Source organism: Pongo abelii, chromosome 18, assembly GCF_028885655.2.
Source record: "Pongo abelii isolate AG06213 chromosome 18, NHGRI_mPonAbe1-v2.0_pri, whole genome shotgun sequence".
Classification (NCBI taxonomy): domain Eukaryota; kingdom Metazoa; phylum Chordata; class Mammalia; order Primates; family Hominidae; genus Pongo; species Pongo abelii.
The window spans coordinates 83,071,495-83,092,290 of NC_072003.2; the positions used below are offsets into that span (position 1 = coordinate 83,071,495).

The window sequence follows — 20,796 nt, forward strand, 5'->3', positions numbered from 1 at the left end:
GCCAAATCCTGTTTTGCTCATATCTATTTTCCTTGAGCTGTAGCAAACACATTTTGGGGAGGACTGAGCTCCAAGATGTGTGATGGAGATGTCTATTTACCCAAGTTTTATCTTCAAAACTTGGATGTCTATCTACCCAAGTTTTATCTTCCAAACTTCAGGTTTGGAAAATTACCTGACAGATTTTATAGACTCAGGACTAGCCACAGAGGACAGCCAGTGGCTATGTCATTCTATGACTTTTACAGCTTCGAAAGTGCAGCAGCCATGGACACAGAGGGCCAGTGCCAGGATTTCCTAATAACTTTGCCATTGCCCAATACATTAGTGCTTTTATGTACTTCGTGCATTACTGCTAGTCCCCATGAATAATATACAGTACTATAATTGCTTATTCGTACATAGTACATTCATATATAAGAGTACATTACAAACCTAGTCTATATAACATAAGCACATATTAACAATCCCTTAATTAACTATCGCACATCTACTGTTGTCAAATACACAATAAAACCTAACCCATACGAATAGTGACCCGTACTAGAAATCCTTAATATTACGTAGTACATACATTCGTTCATCAGACATAGCACATCTCAGTCAAGAAATCTCTCGCCAACATGGATATCCCCTACCAAATTTTGGCCTCTGAATCTACCAATCTCTGAGAAATCATCCCCGCTCAGGAGTACTACCCTCCTCGCTCCAGGCCTATAGCACTTGGGGGTGACTATTCTGAAACTATACCTGGCATCTGGTTCTTACTTCAGAGCCATAACATTAAGTTCGCCCACATGTTACCCTTAAATTAAGACATCTCGATGGACTAGTGGCTACCACCCTATTAACCAACCTTGGCAACAGAGTGAGACTCTGTCTCAAAATAACAACAAAAAAAGAAAAAAAGAAGAACTAGACTTGTAGGAAGGAGCCATTCTCCTCTCCCTACATTCCTGCACTGGTCCACAATGTAATGGCTCTCTCAAATGCTAGCATATATAAGAATCATCTGCAATGCTAGTTAAAATGCAGATTTCTGGACTTGCCCCAGACCTGCTGTGTCAGAATATGAAGGAGAGGTGTGCCAGGTGGTTCTGTTGTTCACAGGGCACACCTCTTGTTAAGGGGCATGGCCTTAGGGGAAGCGGTTTCCATCAGCTTGTCCACCCTCCCTGCAAATTCCAGGGGAAGAGATGCTCACAAAGGCTGAGGCTCTTGCTGACTTCAGCTTTGCTAGTGAGTGGACTTCCTTTGCTTTGGAATTGGGATGCAGACTCTCCCTCACCCCACATTGGCTGCCTCCCAGGTCAGTAGGAAGGGCTTTGAGCTCTATCTATCTCTCAGCACATGTGAGGCAGAGCCCCAGAACACCTTCTAGAAGCCAGCTAGGCCATGCTCTCTGCTGCTGTCCATTGTGCCAGCCATTGATGCAACCATTAGGAATGCATTCTGCTGCAAGTAACAGAATGTTAGACTAATAGTGGCTTAACTAATAAAGCGAATTTAAGAATTTTTATAACTAGATGAAGGTAGGCCAGTCCAGGATTGGCCAACAGTTCCAGGTGGCAGAGAGCCGGCAGTGGGGTGCCTCAGATGCTTTTGACATTTTCCTCTTGGACATAAAGTAGCTGCTGAAGCCCCAGGCATCATGTCTTCCCATTGCTGCGTCCTAATGTAGGAAACAAGGAGGCAGCCTGGCAAATGAGAGAAGGTGCTCTCATGTGACCCTCTCCTCTTATCAGGGCAGAAAACATCCTTTCTCAGGGTCCCCTGGCCAATTTCCCATGATGTTTCATTGGCCAATGACATATGTTCTTCCTTAACTTCAAGGAAAGCTGAGAAAGTCCAAATCTGGCCTTTGGGCCTTTACAGTGTATAAGGGAGAGGGGGGCTGGTGATTGTGGTGAGAGTCAAGCACAAGCAGGTCTGCCCTAACCAGTTAGCAATCCAACATACAGAAGAACTATTTGGAGTCTCAGGATGCTGCTGGTTTCCAGCAAGGTCCTGCCTCTCAAAAGGACCAAATCCCAGTGGCTCTGACAGATGAGTGTCAGCTTCATCTTTAAAACCTTCAGATCAGAAGCACGCTTTGTTGCTTTCTTTTTTTTTTTTCTTTTTATTATTATTATTATTATTATTATTATACTTTAGGCTCTATGGTACATGTGCGCAACGTGCAGGTAAGTTACATATGTATACACGTGCCATGCTGGTGTGCTGCACCCACCAACTCGTCATCTAGCATTAGGTATATCTCCCAATGCTATCCCTCCCCCCTCCCCCCACCCCACAACAGTCCCCGAAGTGTGATGTTCCCCTTCCTGTGTCCGTGTGTTCTCATTGTTCAATTCCCACCTATGAGTGAGAATATGCGGTGTTTGGTTTTTTGTTCTTGCAATAGTTTACTGAGAATGATGATTTCCAATTTCATCCATGTCCCTACAAAGGACATGAACTCATCATTTTTTATGGCTGCATAGTATTCCATGGTGTATATGTGCCACATTTTCTTAATCCAGTCTATCATTGTTGGACATTTAGGTTGGTTCCAAGTCTTTGCTATTGTGAATAATGCTGCAATAAACATACGTGTGCATGTGTCTTTATAGCAGCATGATATATAGTCCTTTGGGTATATACCCAGTAATGGGATGGCTGGGTCAAATGGAATTTCTAGTTCTAGATCCCTGAGGAATCGCCACACTGACTTCCACAAGGGTTGAACTAGTTTACAGTCCCACCAACAGTGTAAAAGTGTTCCTATTTCTCCACATCCTCTCCAGCTCCTGTTGTTTCCTGACTTTTTAATGATTGCCATTCTAACTGGTGTGAGATGGTATCTCATTGTGGTTTTGATTTGCATTTCTCTGATGGCCAGTGATGGTGAGCATTTTTTCATGTGTTTTTTGGCTGCATAAATGTCTTCTTTTGAGAAGTGTCTGTTCATGTCCTTTGCCCACTTTTTGATGAGGTTGTTTGTTTTTTTCTTGTAAATTTGTTGAAGTTCATTGTAGATTCTGGATATTAGCCCTTTGTCAGATGAGCAGGTTGTGAAAATTTTCTCCCATTTTGTAGGTTGCCTGTTCACTCTGATGGTAGTTTCCTTTGCTGTGCAGAAGCTCTTTAGTTTAATTAGATCCCATTTGTCAATTTTGGCTTTTGTTGCCATTGCTTTTGGTGTTTTAGACATGAAGTCCTTGCCCATGCCTATGTCCTGAATGGTAATGCCTAGGTTTTCTTCTAGGGTTTTTATGGTTTTAGGTCTAACATTTAAGTCTTTAATCCATCTTGAATTGATTTTTGTATAAGGTGTAAGGAAGGGATCTAGTTTCAGCTTTCTACATATGGCTAGCCAGTTTTCCCAGCACCATTTATTAAATAGGGAATCCTTTCCCCATTTCTTGTTTTTCTCAGGTTTGTCAAAGATCAGATAGTTGTAGATATGTGGCATTATTTCTGACGGCTCTGTTCTGTTCCATTGATCTATATCTCTGTTTTGGTACCAGTACCATGCTGTTTTGGTTACTGTAGCCTTGTAGTATAGTTTGAAGTCAGGTAGTGTGATGCCTCCAGCTTTGTTCTTTTGGCTAGGATTGACTTGGCGATGCGGGCTCTTTTTTGGTTCCATATGAACTTTAAAGTAGTTTTTTCCAATTCTGTGAAGAAAGTCATTGGTAACTTGATGGGGATGGCATTGAATCTGTAAATTACCTTGGGAAGGATGGCCATTTTCATGATATTGATTCTTCCTACCCATGAGCATGGAATGTTCTTCCATTTGTTTGTATCCTCTTTTATTTCCTTGAGCAGTGGTTTGTAGTTCTCCTTGAAGAGGTCCTTCACATCCCTTGTAAGTTGGATTCCTAGGTATTTTATTCTCTTTGAAGCAATTGTGAATGGGAGTTCACTCATGATTTGGCTCTCTGTTTGTCTGTTATTGATGTATAAGAATGCTTGTGATTTTTGTACATTGATTTTGTATCCTGAGACTTTGCTGAAGTTGCTTATCAGCTTAAGGAGATTTTGGGCTGAGACACTGGGGTTTTCTAGATATACTATCATGTCATCTGCAAACAGGGACAATTTGACTTCCTCTTTTCCTAATTGAATACCCTTGATTTCCTTCTCTTGCCTAATTGCCCTGGCCAGAACTTCCAACACTATGTTGAATAGAAGTGGTGAGAGAGGGCATCCCTGTCTTGTGCCAGTTTTCAAAGGGAATGCTTCCAGTTTTTGCCCATTCAGTATGATATTGGCTGTGGGTTTGTCATAAATAGCTCTTATTATTTTGAGATACGTCCCATCAATTCCTAATTTATTGAGAGTTTTTAGCATGAAGGGTTGTTGAATTTTGTCAAAGGCCTTTTCTGCATCTATTGAGATAATCATGTGGTTTTTGTCTTTGGTTCTGTTTATATGCTGGATTACATTTATTGATTTGCGTATATTGAACCAGCCTTGCATCCCAGGGATGAAGCCCACTTGATCATGGTGGATAAGCTTTTTGATGTGCTGCTGGATTCTGTTTGCCAGTATTTTATTGAGGATTTGCATCAATGTTCATCAAGGATATTGGTCTAAAATTCTCTTTTTTTGTTGTGTCTCTGCCAGGCTTTGGTATCAGGATGATGCTGGCCTCATAAAATGAGTTAGGGAGGATTCCCTCTTTTTCTGTTGATTGGAATAGTTTCAGAAGGAATGGTACCAGCTCCTCCTTGTACCTCTGGTAGAATTCGGCTGTGAACCCATCTGGTCCTGGACTTTTTTTGGTTGGTAAGCTATTGATTATTGCCACAATTTCAACTCCTGTTATTGGTCTATTCAGAGATTCAACTTCTTCCTGGTTTAGTCTTGAGAGGGTGTATGTGTTGAGGAATTTATCCATTTCTTCTAGATTTTCTAGTTTATTTGCGTAGAGGTGTTTGTAATATTCTCTGATGGTAGTTTGTATTTCTGTGGGATCGGTGGTGATATCCCCTTTATCATTTTTTATTGCATCTATTTGATTCTTCTCTCTTTTTTTCTTTATTTTTCTCTTTTTTTCTTGCTAGCGGTCTATCAATTTTGTTGATCCTTTCAAAAAACCAGCTCCTGGATTCATTGATTTTTTTGAAGGGTTTTTTGTGTCTCTATTTCCTTCAGTTCTGCTCTGATTTTAGTTATTTCTTGCCTTCTGCTAGCTTTTGAATGTGTTTGCTCTTGCTTTTCTAGTTCTTTTAATTGTGATGTTAGGGTGTCAATTTTGGATGTTTCCTGCTTTCTCTTGTGGGCATTTAGTGCTATAAATTTCCCTCTACACACTGCTTTGAATGCATCCCAGAGATTCTGGTATGTTGTGTCTTGGTTCTCGTTGGTTTCAAAGAACATCTTTATTTCTGCCTTCATTTCGTTATGTACCCAGTAGTCATTCAGGAGCAGGTTGTTCAGTTTCCACGTAGTTGAGCGGTTTTGAGTGAGATTCTTAATCCTGAGTTCTAGCTTGATTGCACTGTGATCTGAGAGATAGTTTGTTATAATTTCTGTTCTTTTACATTTATTGAGGAGAGCTTTACTTCCAAGTATATGGTCAATTTTGGAATAGGTGTGGTGTGGTGCTGAAAAAAATGTATATTCTGTTGATCTGGGGTGGAGAGTTCTGTAGATGTCTATTAGGTCCACTTGGTGCAGAGCTGAGTTCAATTCCTGGGTATCCTTGTTGACTTTCTGTCTCGTTGATCTGTCTAATATTGACAGTGGGGTGTTAAAGTCTCCCATTATTAATGTGTGGGAGTCTAAGTCTCTTTGTAGGTCATTCAGGACTTGCTTTATGAATCTGGGTGCTCCTGTATTGGGTGCATATATATTTAGGATAGTTAGCTCTTCTTGTTGAATTAATCCCTTTACCATTATGTAATGGCCTTCTTTGTCTCTTTTGATCTTTGTTGGTTTAAAGTCTGTTTTATCAGAGACTAGGATTGCAACCCCTGCCTTTTTTTGTTTTCCATTTGCTTGGTAGATCTTCCTCCATCCTTTTATTCTGAGCCTATGTGTGTCTCTGCACGTGAGATGGTTTTCCTGAATACAGCACACTGATGGGTCTTGAGTCTTTATCCAATTTGCCAGTCTGTGTCTTTTAATTGGAGCATTTAGTCCATTTACATTTAAAGTTAATATTGTTATGTGTGAATTTGATCCTGTCATTATGATGTTAGCTCGATGTTTTGCTCGTTAGTTGATGCAGTCTCTTCCTAGTCTCAATGGTCTTTACATTTCGGTATGATTTTGCAGTGGCTGGTACCGGTTGTGCCTTTCCATGTTTAGCGCTTCCTTCAGGAGCTCTTTTAGGGCAGGCCTGGTGGTGACAAAATCTCTCAGCATTTGCTTGTCTGTAAAGTATTTTATTTCTCCTTCACTTATGAAGCTTAGTTTGGCAGGATATGAAATTCTGGGTTGAAAATTCTTTTCTTTAAGAATGTTGAATATTGGCCCCCACTCTCTTCTGGCTTGTAGGGTTTCTGCCGAGAGATCAGCTGTTAGTCTGATGGGCTTCCCTTTGATGGTAATGCGACCTTTCTCTCTGGCTGCCCTTAACATTTTTTCCTTCATTTTAACTTTGGTGAATCTGACAATTATGTGTCTTGGAGTTGCTCTTCTCGAGGAGTATCTTTGTGGCGTTCTCTGTATTTCCTGAATCTGAATGTTGGCCTGCCTTGCTAGATTGGGGAAGTTCTCCTGGATAATATCCTGCAGAGTGTTTTCCAACTTGTTTCCATTCTCCCCGTCACTTTCAGGTACACCAATCAGACGTAGATTTGGTCTTTTCACATAGTCCCACATTTCTTGAAGGCTTTGCTCGTTTCTTTTTATTCTTTTTTCTCTAAACTTCCCTTCTCGCTTCATTTCATTCATTTCATCTTCCAGGGCTGATACCCTTTCTTCCATTTGATCGCATCGGCTCCTGAGGCTTCTGCATTCTTCACGTAGTTCTCGAGCCTTGGTTTTCAGCTCCATCAGCTCCTTTAAGCACTTCTCTGTATTGGTTATTCTAGTTATACATTCTTCTAAATTTTTTTCAAAGTTTTCAACTTCTTTGCCTTTGGTTTGAATATCCTCCCATAGCTCGGAGTAATTTGATCGTCTGAAGCCTTCTTCTCTCAGCTCGTCAAAGTCATTCTCCGTCCAGCTTTGTTCCGTTGCTGGTGAGGAACTGCGTTCCTTTGGAGGAGGAGAGGTACTCTGCTTTTTAGAGTTTCCAGTTTTTCTGCTCTGTTTTTTCCCCATCTTTGTGGTTTTATCTACTTTTGGTCTTTGACGATGGTGATGTACAGATGGGTTTTTGGTGTGGATGTCCTTTCTGTTAGTTTTCCTTCTAACAGACAGGACCCTCAGCTGCAGGTCTGTTGGAGTACCTGGCTGGCCGTGTGAGGTGTCAGTCTGCCCCTGCTGGGGGGTGCCTCCCAGTTAGGCTGCTCGGGGGTCAGGGGTCAGGGACCCACTTGAGGAGGCAGTCAGCCCGTTCTCAGATCTCCAGCTGCGTGCTGGGAGAACCACTGCTCTCCTCAAAGCTGTCAGACAGGGACATTTAAGTCTGCAGAGGTTACTGCTGTCTTTTTGTTTGTCTGTGCCCTGCCCCCAGAGGTGGAGCCTACAGAGGCAGGCAGGCCTCCTCGAGCTGTGGTGGGCTCCACCCAGTTCAAGCTTCCGGGCTGCTTTGTTTACCTAAGCGAGCCTCGGTAATGGCGGGCGCCCCTCCCCCAGCCTCGCTGCCGACTTGCTGTTTGATCTCAGACTGCTGTGCTAGCAATCAGCGAGACTCCGTGGGCGTAGGACCCTCTGAGCCAGGTGCAGGCTATACTCTCCTGGGGCACCGTTTCCTAAGCCCGTCGGAAAAGCACAGTATTCGGGTGGAAGTGACCCGATTTTCCAGGTGCTGTCTGTCACCCCTGGAAAGGGAACTCCCTGACCCCTTGCGCTTCCCGAGTGAGGCAATGCCTCGCCCCTGCTTCGGCTGGCGCACGGTGCACTCACCCACTGACCTGTGCCCACTGTCTGGCACTCCCTAGTGAGATGAACATGGTACCTCAGATGGAAATGCAGAAATCACCCATCTTCTGCGTCGCTCGCCTCTTGCTTTCTAAACCGATTCTAAAACCACCAGAAAGTTATTCTTTCAGCTGAATATAATCAACCCTACATTTTAAGTTCATATTCTATTCTGTCCTCAAAGAAAGTATAGTATCCAGAAAGCATCCCTTATTCCCCAAACCTTTCACAGGCCTAAACATAGCTATTCAATCGGTTCTGGATCCTCCCTCTTCCAGCCAACAAACCCAGGTCCTCCATCCTTCCCATGTGGGTCAACTTTTCCAGGCTTTAAATTTCCCAGGACAGTGGTTTACATCCTCTCTTGACACTTGAAAAAATATTAATTGAATTGCCTCTCTGTAGTTTCCATCAGGAGTATTTTCAATTTCCTCCCAGCCCTGACACAGAGGCCCAGCAACAGAAAAAGCACATTAATAAGATTGTGTGCTTTGTGAGATCTTGGAGGGCTTCTTAATCCAATTACAGCCCTCGGAGGGGATTAGGAACAGAGACCCACGTGTCACCAGCTCCAGGTGGTCTGGCCCTGGGCATCATACAGCTGGAGTTAGTAGATCCCACCTTAGGCAAATGGAAATAAACATTAGCGTGGCCCTGCTCCCTTCCTAAGGCCAGCCTCGCATTGTGTGGCTCCCTCCCTCGCTGCTCCCCTCCCTCTGTGGCAACCTCCATGGCATAGTTCCTCTGAAGCCAGCGTTCCGTTCAGGGAGTGTCAGCCTGGGAACATAGGAGAAACACTGGGGCTGGGGAAATGACTCTTGCAGCTCTTGCTTCCCTACTCTTCTTCCTCACCATCTTAACAGCTTCTTGTTATTGATATCAACGCCAGGCCTAGCTCCATGGGAAATATTCAACATTCATCCTGTCCGCTGATCTTTACAACAATCCTCTGTACTAGGATTTTATTGTAGAGACAGCTGAGACTTCAGGGGAGGCAGTGACTTGCTGGTGGTCCCAGAGTTATGATGCATCAGGACCAGGACTTGACTGCCACCCATCTTTCTATTTAATAAAAAAATAGGGAATTTAAAAGGCAGAAATATCCAAGAATGTTAGATTTTTGCATAATCAAAATAATATATAATTGTGTTGCAAAAGACTAGTGCTAGAGAAAAGCACAAGAATTACAGTCATTCATTCATTCATTGATTCATTCATGCAATGATATTTATTTAGAGCCCACTATGGTCCTGACATTGTGCTAGGTGCTGTGTATTCACTGGTGAAAGAAATGGTCTCTGTCTACAGCCTCCCAGGCAGCTTATAGTTACAAGAGCAAGAACTTTTGCTGCAAATAATGATATCCCCAGGAAAGAAGGAGAGAAGGAGGGAGGGAGGGAATTGTCTCCTTGGGAAAAAACAACCAGCGGTCCCCAGCCGAGGAAAGGAGCTGAGCGGCACAAATTGGTTATTTCCAAGCATCTTGACTGTCTCACTTGTCAGCAGTTGGCTGGATTCCCCAGAAACCCCACTATCCTCCTGCTTGTGCATAGGTCTCTGGCTGTGGAGAATCAGATGTCAGACCAAACTAGGCCAAGATTGTGATTAGTGCTGGTATGGGGTGGAAATGGCCCTTGGGAGACTGGGGTGCTCTGCATCTCACTTCTGTTCAGAGGGCCCACCCTCAGCATCATCATGGCCCAGCAAGCCAAAGGCTCTGTCCCCTCCAGGATCCTAATTGAGATGAATAGCTGTATTTTCCAAGCATGGCAGCTCCCTGGCCCTGGTTTGAAGTTTACTTTACCGAAGTTGCACATTCTGGCATCACTTGGGATGGACAGAGATCCATTATTAGGATCCATAGAAAGAAGGATAGAACGGTAAATTACTGCTGTGTTACAGAGATTGAACCGAAACATCACTGTGCAGCCACTCAGCACTAAGAGCTTTGCATCTGTTAACTCTTAAAATCCTATTACTAACCCTGCTGGGAGTTGTTCTAGGTGAAAAGAGGAAGTCCAGTTACAACCAGGAAGCATCTCCAGTGTGTGTATGTGGGCACACACTCTCCCATATGTGGAGTGCTTAGCACTGAATACATGTCAGCTGTAATTATTATGAAAGTGACTTTATTTGCCTAAAGACACTCTGACCCAACCTGCCAGATTCCATTCCCACCTCGGTGCCAGCTCTTTCCCCAGCATCAACGGTCCTCATCTCTGCTTTCATTTTCCCATGTCCACTGCAACTCTTGTTGCTTACTTTTAGTTGAGTGTAAATCAAATCTCTTCACTCATTTAGTCTTGTCCTTCTTGCAAGAATACCCATTACGGCATGGGTCTGATGGGTGAGCTGTTTGTTCCAGTAAGCATTAGGAAAATAACTTGATAGAAGCAGTATGCCCTCATCTTACCTAAATGTCTCCCCATTCACCCCTGACAGAACCCCACTCTGGGAAATGCTGCGCCCACCACATCATGTGCTCTCGTGGTTGGGAAAGAGAGTGACAGACACTCAATTGACAGCACCATTGTATTACTAATGTTTATCATGGAGTTTCTTTGACATCCTCTGGTTTAGTCCACACAGTGGCTGGGGGAGGTGGGTACTTTCAGCCCCCTTTGCAAAATCACCTAGAGTGGTCCTCATCAAGGCTGCCCATTGACACTGGGATAGGACAATCCACCGTTGTGTAGGACTGTCCTGGGCATGGCCTTAAGTCTAGTATTGCTGTCCCCCGCCCGGCAAATGGCTGTAGAGCCTTCGAGTCAATTGAAAATGCTCCCATACATTTTCACATGCCCTCAGATGGGCAGGGCCCAGCGGCTTAACTCCATGTGGCTCAGACTTTCAAATCCTTTTCCCTACATCATACTCCACTAGAAACCATGTACCCAGGCTACACTTGAAGGGACATAGAGACCCTTTGACTTCGTGGCAAGTGAGTGAGAAACATTAAAAATAAAACTTTGGTTTTCCTGTTCCATTTGATTCACTGTGATCACAGAGGCAGGGTTATCTTGCTATAAAGGTACTGAGGCTTGGGCATTGGGGTCTCATTTACCAGAGCCCCCATGGGTGTCGGGGATACGGAGTTACAGGTTCCAGGCAGGGAGGCTTTAGGCATCACCATTTCCAGGGAGTTGCCTAATGAGATCTCAGAGGGAGGCTCACTAAGATTCAAGTCACTCACTGCCCATATCACTAAGGTTCAAGTCACTCACTGCCCAGATCACTAAGGCTCAAGTCAAGTGTTATCATTCATTTCTTAATCAAAAACACAAAAACAAAAAAAAACCCAACATCCACACCTAATCTCACATTCTCATGTTTCATATTCTTTGTCTTAAAGATAGCCCCCCAATTATACAGGCTTAGCCTCCAAAGCCCAGCTCCGTCCCTGAAGGCCCACTGTTGCTCATGGAATTTCAGAGGGAGTTGGTGCAAACCACCTGCCTTTTGTGACTGGTGTGCATCCTGAGACCCTTCTGTCTGCTTTCCAGCCATTGGACTACGAGATTTCCGCCTTTCACACCCTGCTGATCAAAGTGGAAAATGAAGACCCACTCGTACCCGACGTCTCCTACGGCCCCAGCTCCACAGCCACCGTCCACATCACTGTCCTGGATGTCAACGAGGGCCCAGTCTTCTACCCAGACCCCATGATGGTGACCAGGCAGGAGAACATCTCTGTGGGCAGCGTGCTGCTGACAGTGAATGCCACGGACCCCGACTCCCTGCAGCATCAAACCATCAGGTGGGTGAGTGGCTCCGGAACCACAGACGGGAGGTGGGCAGGAATTTCTTTTCCTTTCCAGTCACAGAAGCTGGTTGTCAGGAGCAGATACCATTAAATTAAACTTGTCAACAATCTCAGCAAGTGGGAGGAAAGCGTCATAGAGAGGAGGTTGTGGCTGACGGCTGCAGAGGGCCAGGCTCTCTGGTGAGGATGGTGCTCCCACCTGATTCCAGCCTGGGAGGAGAGTAGCTTCAGTGCTGTGTTCCCAAATGACCAGCCAGGTCTGCTGCCCCTGAGCACAGCCCTTGAACGGAGAGAGAAGGGAGCCTCTCTGGGTGGCCTCCTGCATCTCAGAAACTTACCTACTTTGTCATTAGCACTGCTTCATGACAAAAGTTTTGCTAACTCCATTTACAGATACAGGTATTGCGGATTCGTAGATTCGTAGAGGTTTGGTACTTGCTCAAGCAGCCCAGCTTGGTGGCAGAGGAATCAGGATGGAAACAGGACACTCTGCAAAGTTCATGCTCCTTCTAGCTGCTAAATGCTCACTGACTCTGAGCTATCAGAAGGGGAAGGAGCAAAGTCACTTCCTGGTGCTTGGAAATAGAGCATTGGGATTGGTGTTCTGCCTGATGAGGGGCAGGCAAAAATTAATAATAATAATAATAGTCTTCAGAAATTTCTGTCTTCATTTCTTAAGCTCTGCCCAGTGCTTAGATAGAAGGCATTTTCCTAATGAGATTTAATTAAATGGTTGCTGTCTACCCGTGGTGCAGCTAATGCTCACAAATAAAAGATGCCCTCATTGGTACATTGTTTCACAATAAACTTAAATCAGCGTGCAGATCCAAATGCACGCCTGTCTCTGCAGAAGAAAGTTATTAATCTTCCTCCTCCAAAATCTAATCATCTTCTCATATGAGGTATAAATAATCAAGTATTGGACACACTTACGATAAACATGTGTCTGATTTTCCTGATTTGAAACACCTGAAAATGTGCAACGGGGACTGAGTCAACCACTTTACTTTAGAGCAAGCTGGCGGAGAAGATGCAAAAGTTATTTTCCAACACCAAAAGTGGATTTATTTTTATGGCTAAGCTTTCTGAATGCCAGATGAACTAGACAAGCGTGTGAAATAATACCAAATCCTATAATAATGTGAATCTGAAATAGCCATTCTTTTTTTCCTTGTTGCTATCTGACAATGGAAACATGCAATTTAAACATCAAAGAGAAAGTCTTTCTTAAGTACTTAGATGGGAAAACTGGTAGCTTAACAGACTCCAAGGTAGTCGGACAAAGGTAGGATGTCGCCAGGTGAGCTTAAGTGTCATCTTGTATTTCTACAATTGGAGGTGAAAGCAGGGACCCTGGGGGCAATAAAATGAGTTAAATCAGGTTGATGTTTTGGACCCTGTGTCTCTGCCATTGCTGGGACAACTTGGGATGCTCCCAGTCATGAAAGAGTTAATGCAATGGGGAGGGGTGGATGGAGGTGTCTGGGACCCAGGACTAGATGTCCCACTAAGATGGGACAGACGGTGGGAGAGGAAGGTCAGGCTGGGTTGTTTGATTAAGACCAGCTCTGCTGACTTTAGGCAAAGAAAGAACGTGCTGGAAGACCCTATGGATACTATATACGATGGAGGAATATCTGAAGAAACTGCTCGAGATAGCACAGGAGCTAGGGCATCCTTCAGGCTCTAGGTCACAGGAACAGACAGACTTGCAGTTCAGGATCTCACAGTGAGAATAAACCAGCTCCAGCTGTTTTCCATTCTAGTGTCACTCGGCCCATGGTCACATTCCCAGGGTGGCTCTGCCTTGCTGGAGCTGGGGTCATGCACCTCCCTGCTCCAGGCACCTTGGCTAGTGATCAACCGGGATGACGTTCCCAGATACCCAGCACAGAGGGCCGCTGACTGAGAAGGAGGGATGAACATCCTGTCTGACAAATGAAGCTTACTGCTGGGAGTATGGAGGCAGGCCACAGGTGCAGTCCCAGCAAACTGAGTTAGGAACAGGATTCCAGCCTGGGGAGGGAGGGGTGCCTGGGAGAGCTGAGACATTAAGGAACATCCAGGCCAAGATTCGAGCCATGGGGAGCAAAGGTCACCTTACTATTAAACAGCACTGGCAGATAAGGGACTTCATCCTACCGCTGTGCGAGAGAAGAAGGAGGTCAGAGAAAGCAACCTAGAAATGACTTGAGGTGACACCTGTGGGGAGAAGCTGGAATGCAGAAAGTTCTGAGGATCTTCCTGTTTCTTTAGCCAGTGTGATCATCACAGCTTTGGCCTTCCATCACAAGTAACTAGTACCTAACTCACAGTGACTTATGCCAAAGGGGGTCCTGCTTACTTGCATAGGTCAGCACACCTAATGGAAAAATCCATGGGAATGAAGGCCTCCAGCATGATGGAATTCAGGTGCTCAGACCATATTCCTTCTCTATATCTGGCTCTGCTCTCCCCTGGGTTGTCTCCGTCCTCAGCCATATTTGCACATTTGTAGAGGGAAGAGGGAAGAGGCACCAGCAACACCTGTCCTTGATCCTACCAGAGGAAAGCAACATCTTCCCTCCTAATCAGTAGCCCAGCCCAAGGCCCAGGTTGAGTCACAAGCACAACTCTCCGAACCAAGCAGAAGATTAGCAGGATGGATTGTGCCACGAGTCCTGGTGCCTGAGCCTGCCACAGACCCCAGCACCCAGCTCTGAGGGCCTGCAGGGGCGGCTACCCGAGGAAGTGCAGGAGGCTAGTCCCAGAGGATGGGAACAAACGCTGTGTAATCAGGAACCACAGAGAGCCCCTGGCACAAAGGTCAACCTTGTGAACCCCACAGAAAATAGAGCTGCAGTGTGTCTCTGCAGCTGGTCTAAGAGTTCTAGCATTTACAAATTGGCCTAGCTGAGTGATGGCGGGACTAATCCCTTTCCTAGCCTTGGAGCAAAGTAAATGTGTGTGTGCATGTGCATATGTGTGTACCGCACACATTTCTCTCTCTGGCCTCACTCCTCAGGCATATTCCTTCCTGCTGGGAGCCACAGTGGCCCACACGTGACCCTTTCTCAGCCTGTCACTGGCTGGACACCCCCTTTTTCTTCCTCCTTTCTTCTCCCCTTCCCTCCCTCCTACTCACCTTTCCCTCCTTTCTCTTTCTTCCCCTCCACCCCTCTCCTCTCCTGGAGTAAAGCCGGGATAACATCACCAACAGGTTGAGCTATTGTCATGGGAGCTCTTTGGGAAAAAGAGGCTCATTAATTATTTGCAGCCTTTGATCCTGCACACTGAGAAGTGCTGTCCCTTGGGGACTGTGTGTGCAGAGGAGGAGTGGGGCTGCAGAGAGGGGCCAGGATGGGAGACAGTTTTCTAACCTAATCATCTGCGCTGGGCTACCCCGGCTTCTCAGACAGATGTAACAGCCTTCCAAGTTGTGATGTTACTGCTGTTGTTGTGATGATTCTTCAGGGAGCAGGCACTGGAAGAAGAAACTTATCTCGAAGAGAACTCTTCCTTCTTCTTCTCCTCCTCCTCCTCCACAAAACAGGAATCAGGTGTCTCCTGATAACATTTTAGTATCTCTAATATCTTTTTCTTCTTCTTCCTTGTGTTGACTGCTGATGTGATACCTCTGTTCTTGTCTTCTTAGTTTAAAAAAATTTAAACAAGAGACACCAAAAGAAGTGCAGCATAGAGTAATTTATTGCAACAGAAAAAGAATATGTTGAAAGTTAGGTGCAGAATAGCCAGTACACTCTGAGAGAGAGGATTCCGGGCGGGCTGCTCGCAACAATGAGGCAGCAAAGACCCACACCAGGGAGGGTCCCTTCTGGGAGTCTTCCATGATTATTGATAAGGAGGTGGGAAGAGGCGTTACTAGGAAGCTGTTCTGGGTGGTCTTCTGGGTGCACGTGTGCAGTAGCTGTACATGCTTGTTCATATGTCGCATGTCTCTTTAGCATCTAAAATCTCCACCCAGGGCTGTGTTTTCCACGATTATGATGAGCAGAGTCAGTTTGAGGACAAGCAAAATTAAAATGTGCATGTTCTGTAGAGGGGAAAGTCCCCACTGAAGACAGCTTTGCTTGAATGAGCTCATTTACCGTGCGCATCCTGAGATTGACGGTGTTGGCTGTGCGGTCACCACAGTTGCTGCTGCGTCCCGAGAACAAGGTCACTTCCTTGACTACCTGTCCGGCCTCACTCCTCCTCCTTCCTCTGTCTCTTTGCCTGTCTGTCTCTCTGCTGCTCTGTCTCTCTTTCTTTCCCCACCCCACCATCTCTGTCTTTTCTGACATTCCCTGTGATTCAGCTCCAACAACCCCATCTCATGTCACATTAGTCACCAAGCCCTCGAAACTAAAAGCCCCCATGAGAGACCGGGACCCTGAGATCCTGCAGCAGGGCCTGCCCATCCTAATGGCCACTGTCACCTCCTCCCTGAGGGGGCTCCTTCCATGGTCAACGTGGGAAGCCTTCTCCCCAACCCCAACCCCACTGAAACTTAGGAACGCACTTCCAGCTAAGTCCAGCTCCTGGGCCATGTCCTGCCTTGCATGAGGAAATGCACATCTCAGGCACCACTGCTCCTCTGCTGACCTCGTCCAGACACCCTTTCATCTCCCCAGGGAATGCTCAAGTCAGCAAAGGGCGCCTTGATCTCCAAGGAGCCTGTGACTCCAAAGACAAGTGGTGTCCAAACATCAGAGGGGATCTTCTCACTAAAAAGCCTGGGTTATTAAGACTTGTTAAAAAGCCCTTTACATTGTGTTGTTAGTCAAATCAAAATGAACAGCAGTGGTCTAGTGACAGATGAAATTCTTCTTTTTAATGACTTTTATCTTCTTATCCTTATTATAAAGTTAAGATAGTTTCTGGAAGAAACTTTTGAAAAGAGAGGTAAGAATAAGGAAGATAATAAAGTATCTGTCATCATCTTAGACAAGGAAATCCCTTTTTCACAGCTTGGATCTATCTCCCTCAATCACGTATGTAAGTATTCTGTTTTTCATTACCAAAATTGGCTTGCATTATCCATCCTCAAAACTCACCATTTTTATTTCCCAGTATATGCTGAACAGCTTTCTGTCCCAAGAAATAGCCATTATTTTTCATCGCTGAATAGCGTGCTATTATTCCATTACAGGGATATACTCATCTGTTTATTTATTCCCTTGTTGTTGACTATTTACATTGTTTACACTTGTTTGCAGTTTTTTTAAAACATTAGCGGGTATGCTTATAGTGAAATTGTTTAATGCATCATTACTCTCCTGAAGACAAGTCCCTGAAAATACTTTGGTTGAGCAAAAGTATTACTGTGTATTGTTAATGTTTTTTGGCATATACAGAATTCTTTGTTTTTAGGTCTAGGCAGTCAAATTTATATTTTCCATCATTTCTAAATTGATGTCACAGTTTAGAAAGTCCTTTTCCTCTCCAAGATCATGTACATCAGGTCCTAAAACAGAGCAGGTTCCCACTCTATCCTCTCCACGTGAGATGATAATAAGACTTGCTTCCGCTTTCAGCATAGCAACCGTCCTCCAGGTGCACCAGGTAAAATATCCTAATGATATTCGAGTATCTCTAATGAGGAGAGGACTCAGGTAACTGAACTTGTTAGAAAGAGTAGCTCAGGCTGGGCACGGTGGCTCACACCTGTAATCCCAATACCTTGGGATACTGGGGCAGGTGGATCACTTGAGATCAGGAGTTCGAGACCAGCCTGTTCAATATGATGAAACGCCATCTCTGCTAAACATACAAAAATTAGCTGTGCGTGGTGGTGTACCCCTGTAATCCCAGGTACTTGGGAGGCTGAGGCAGGAGAATTTCTTGAACCTGTTAAACCTGGGAGGCAGAGGTTGCAGTGAGCAAAGATGGTGCCACTGCACTCCAGTGTGAGCAATAAAGCATGACTCCATCACAAAAAAAAAAAAGTAACTCAAAGATAATTATGCAAAATGGAAGTAACTACATTTGCTAAACCTTCTCCAACAGTGAAATGAAACATGGGAACTAACCCTTCCATCAGATCCCCGATTTGGTTACATTAGGGAGGCAGCCGGCAGCTAAATCCTTCTGAATAGCTGGGAGGACTCACTTCTTTCTCTCTACAATCAAGGGCAACCAAGTAGCAATTCCTACTCCAAACCTTTTTCAGACAGAACTCATCTTGCCCAGGATCTATAGTAAACAATTCCACAGCAGAGACTTCTGCCTACACTTTGAATATAGAAGGTATGTGTGGAAGAAAAATATTGTTCCTACCCATGTAAAATTTCATATCACTGCTCAACACTTTTTTTTGGAAAGGGTCATTCATCCAGGGAGCCCTGCAGGTATGTGTCAAGCATTTTATCTGTGGGGACTAAGTTTGGTCGAACATAACAGGAAAATTCAAAATGACAGTGGCTCAGAGCAGATAGAAGTTGATTTTTTTTTTCTCACATATAGTAGGTCTAGAGCAGGCATGGCAGTCCAGGGACAGTGGCAGCCCCAGACGGCCCCACACAGGGTTCTACTGTCTCCCTATTTTACCACGTCTAGGCTGGCACCCTCTTCCTCATGGTCTGTTATGGTTGCTAGCACTCCAACCTTCATATCTGCATTCCAGACAGCAGGATGGGAAATGGACAAAGAAGAGGGATACTCCCTCCCTTTTAAGGAGGCTTTCTGGAAGTCATCCACATTTTTATTTAAATTTTATTGGCCAAAATTGGTCACATGGCCATACCTAGCTGCAAGGGATTATGGGAAGTATGGTCATTTGACTGGGAAGCAATGTGCCTTGTTTTTTAAACCAAGGTTCTTCACTAAGGAAGAAAGGAAGAATGGATAGTATAAGGTATATAGCACTTTCTGCCATGAATGCCTTTTTAAATGGAAACTTTCTACTTATTAAATAACTACAGGGTACCTTTTAAAAGAGAAAACTATCCCATGATATTAGATATTTGCATAATCAAAATAATAGATGATGTTGCTAAAGACTAGTGCTAGAGAACAGCATACGGATTACAGCAATTCATTCATTCATGCCATGGTATTTATGTAGAGCCCACTGTGGGCCTGACACCATGCTAGGTGCTGTGAATTCACTGGTGAAAGAAATAGTCTCTGTCTACAGCCTCCCAGGGAGCTTATCGTCATAAGAGCAAGAACTTTTGCTGCAAATGATGGTGTCCCTATAGAGGAAGAAAGAAAGGGAGAAAGGAAGGGAAGAAGGAATGAAATAAATGGCTTCCTTGGGAACTAAGAACCAGTGATCCCCAGCCAAGGAGAAGGAGCAGAGTGGCACAAATTGCTTCTTCCCCCGCACCATGCCCGGCTGACTTTCAGCAGATGGCTGGATTCCCCCAGAAATCCTGCTTTCCTCCTGCCTGTGCACAGGCCTCTGCCTCTAGGGAATCGGGTGCCAGACCAAACTAGGCCAAGATTTTCACAACCCCCTGCAGACATGGGTTTTGAGAATGATGGTAATAATATTGCTACTAGGATGATTAAAATACCTAACATTTTTATGTAGAACTTTACCAAAAGTACTGTTACCAGTCTTGTATTTTCACAACCACCCTGTAAATGAGAACATCTTGTTCTCCCTTTTTACTGATGAGGAGAGAGAACCTCCCTGAGCCGTGGTTAAAGGAGGAAAGCACACAAGCAGGGTTTATGGAGGCTGAGTTAATGTGGTGAATCAGAACGCCGGAGCTTCCTCCACACCACTGCTCCTACTGCTGATGTTGGCTTAAGGCTTTTTGAGCATCTCTTAGTGTAACTTCACCGAGCTTCACACTTCCTCAATCCTTGACATAATTGTCCATCTTCCCACTAGACTTTGTGCTCAGGGAGAGTAACAATCATCTTTATCTCCTTCCCTAATGAGCCACCAGAGTTTCCTCAGTACCATTGAGTTAATTAAGCACTTTAGGCACAGGACTAAGACCTTCAGACTTTCCACGGGCCTACAAAAATGTCAGGGACCTGAATACATAGTCTATTGCCTCCAAAATTCAAAAAGAAAGCAGCAAAATTGAAATTAATAAATATCAACTGCCCATGGCATCATGACAACTTTAGCAGGTTAAACGTAATATTTGCAAAAGTGTCTTTACCTTTGCAAACTATTTGTAGCTCTCACCTTGCAAGAATGGCAGATAAATTATAGGTGATTATTAGTAGAATATTTCTTATGGCACAATAATTCCAAAAGCAAAAGTATAAAAATAATTTCAAACATGTTATAGGAAAAAAATGTATTTTTAGTGTGGGTACATTTTAGTACCTTTGATACAATTTGGGGTGAGGCCACCAAAGACAGAGAAAAATTCTTAAGGGCTCAAATGTCTGGAAACAGCCCAATCCCAGCATTAGGACTGGTGCATGACAAGTGCTCAGTAACCAGGTAGAATAGATTAATGGCGGCTGGGTTGGGGGTGACTGCATGCACACATTTTTCTGCATTAAGTAGACATAGGTAGACCGAATGCAGTGGCTCACGCTTTGTAATCCCAGCACTTCGGGAGGCCGAGGTGGGCAGATCATTTGAGGTTAGGAATTCAAGAACAGCCTGACCAACAAGGTGAAACCCCATCTCTACTAAAAATACAAAAAAAGTTAGCTAGGCATGGTGGTGCTTGCCTGTAGTCCCAGCTACTAGGGAGGCTGAGACAGGAGAATCACTTGAACCTGGGAGGTGGAGGTTGCAGTGAGCCAAGATCGTGCCACTGCCCTCCAACCTGGGTGACAGAGTGAGACTCTGTCTAGAAAAAAAATGTAGACATAGCTTGTATTAGTTCCATTCTCAAATTGCTACACAGAAATGCCTGAGACTGGGTAATTTACAAAGAAAATGATTTAATTGTCTCATGGTTCTGCAGGCTGTATAGGAAGCATGGCAGCATCCACTCAGCTTTTGGGGAGGCCTCAGGAAACTTAAAATCGTGGCAGAAGACAAATAGGGAGCCAGCACTTCATATGTCTTGAGTAGGTGGGCCGAGGTGCTACACACTTTTAAACAA

At 44.6% G+C, this 20,796-nt stretch overlaps 1 protein-coding gene across 1 annotated transcript in view; it reads left to right on the forward strand.

Moving 5' to 3' along the window:
• The window catches only part of CDH13 (cadherin 13), a gene marked incomplete at its 5' end in the record, with an annotated part of 1,173,335 nt that overhangs the window by 1,042,049 nt on the left and 110,490 nt on the right, over positions 1–20,796 (forward strand). The window contains 1 exon segment of the mRNA NM_001133193.1: positions 11,529–11,782. Coding sequence (NP_001126665.1) covers positions 11,529–11,782 — 254 coding nt within the window.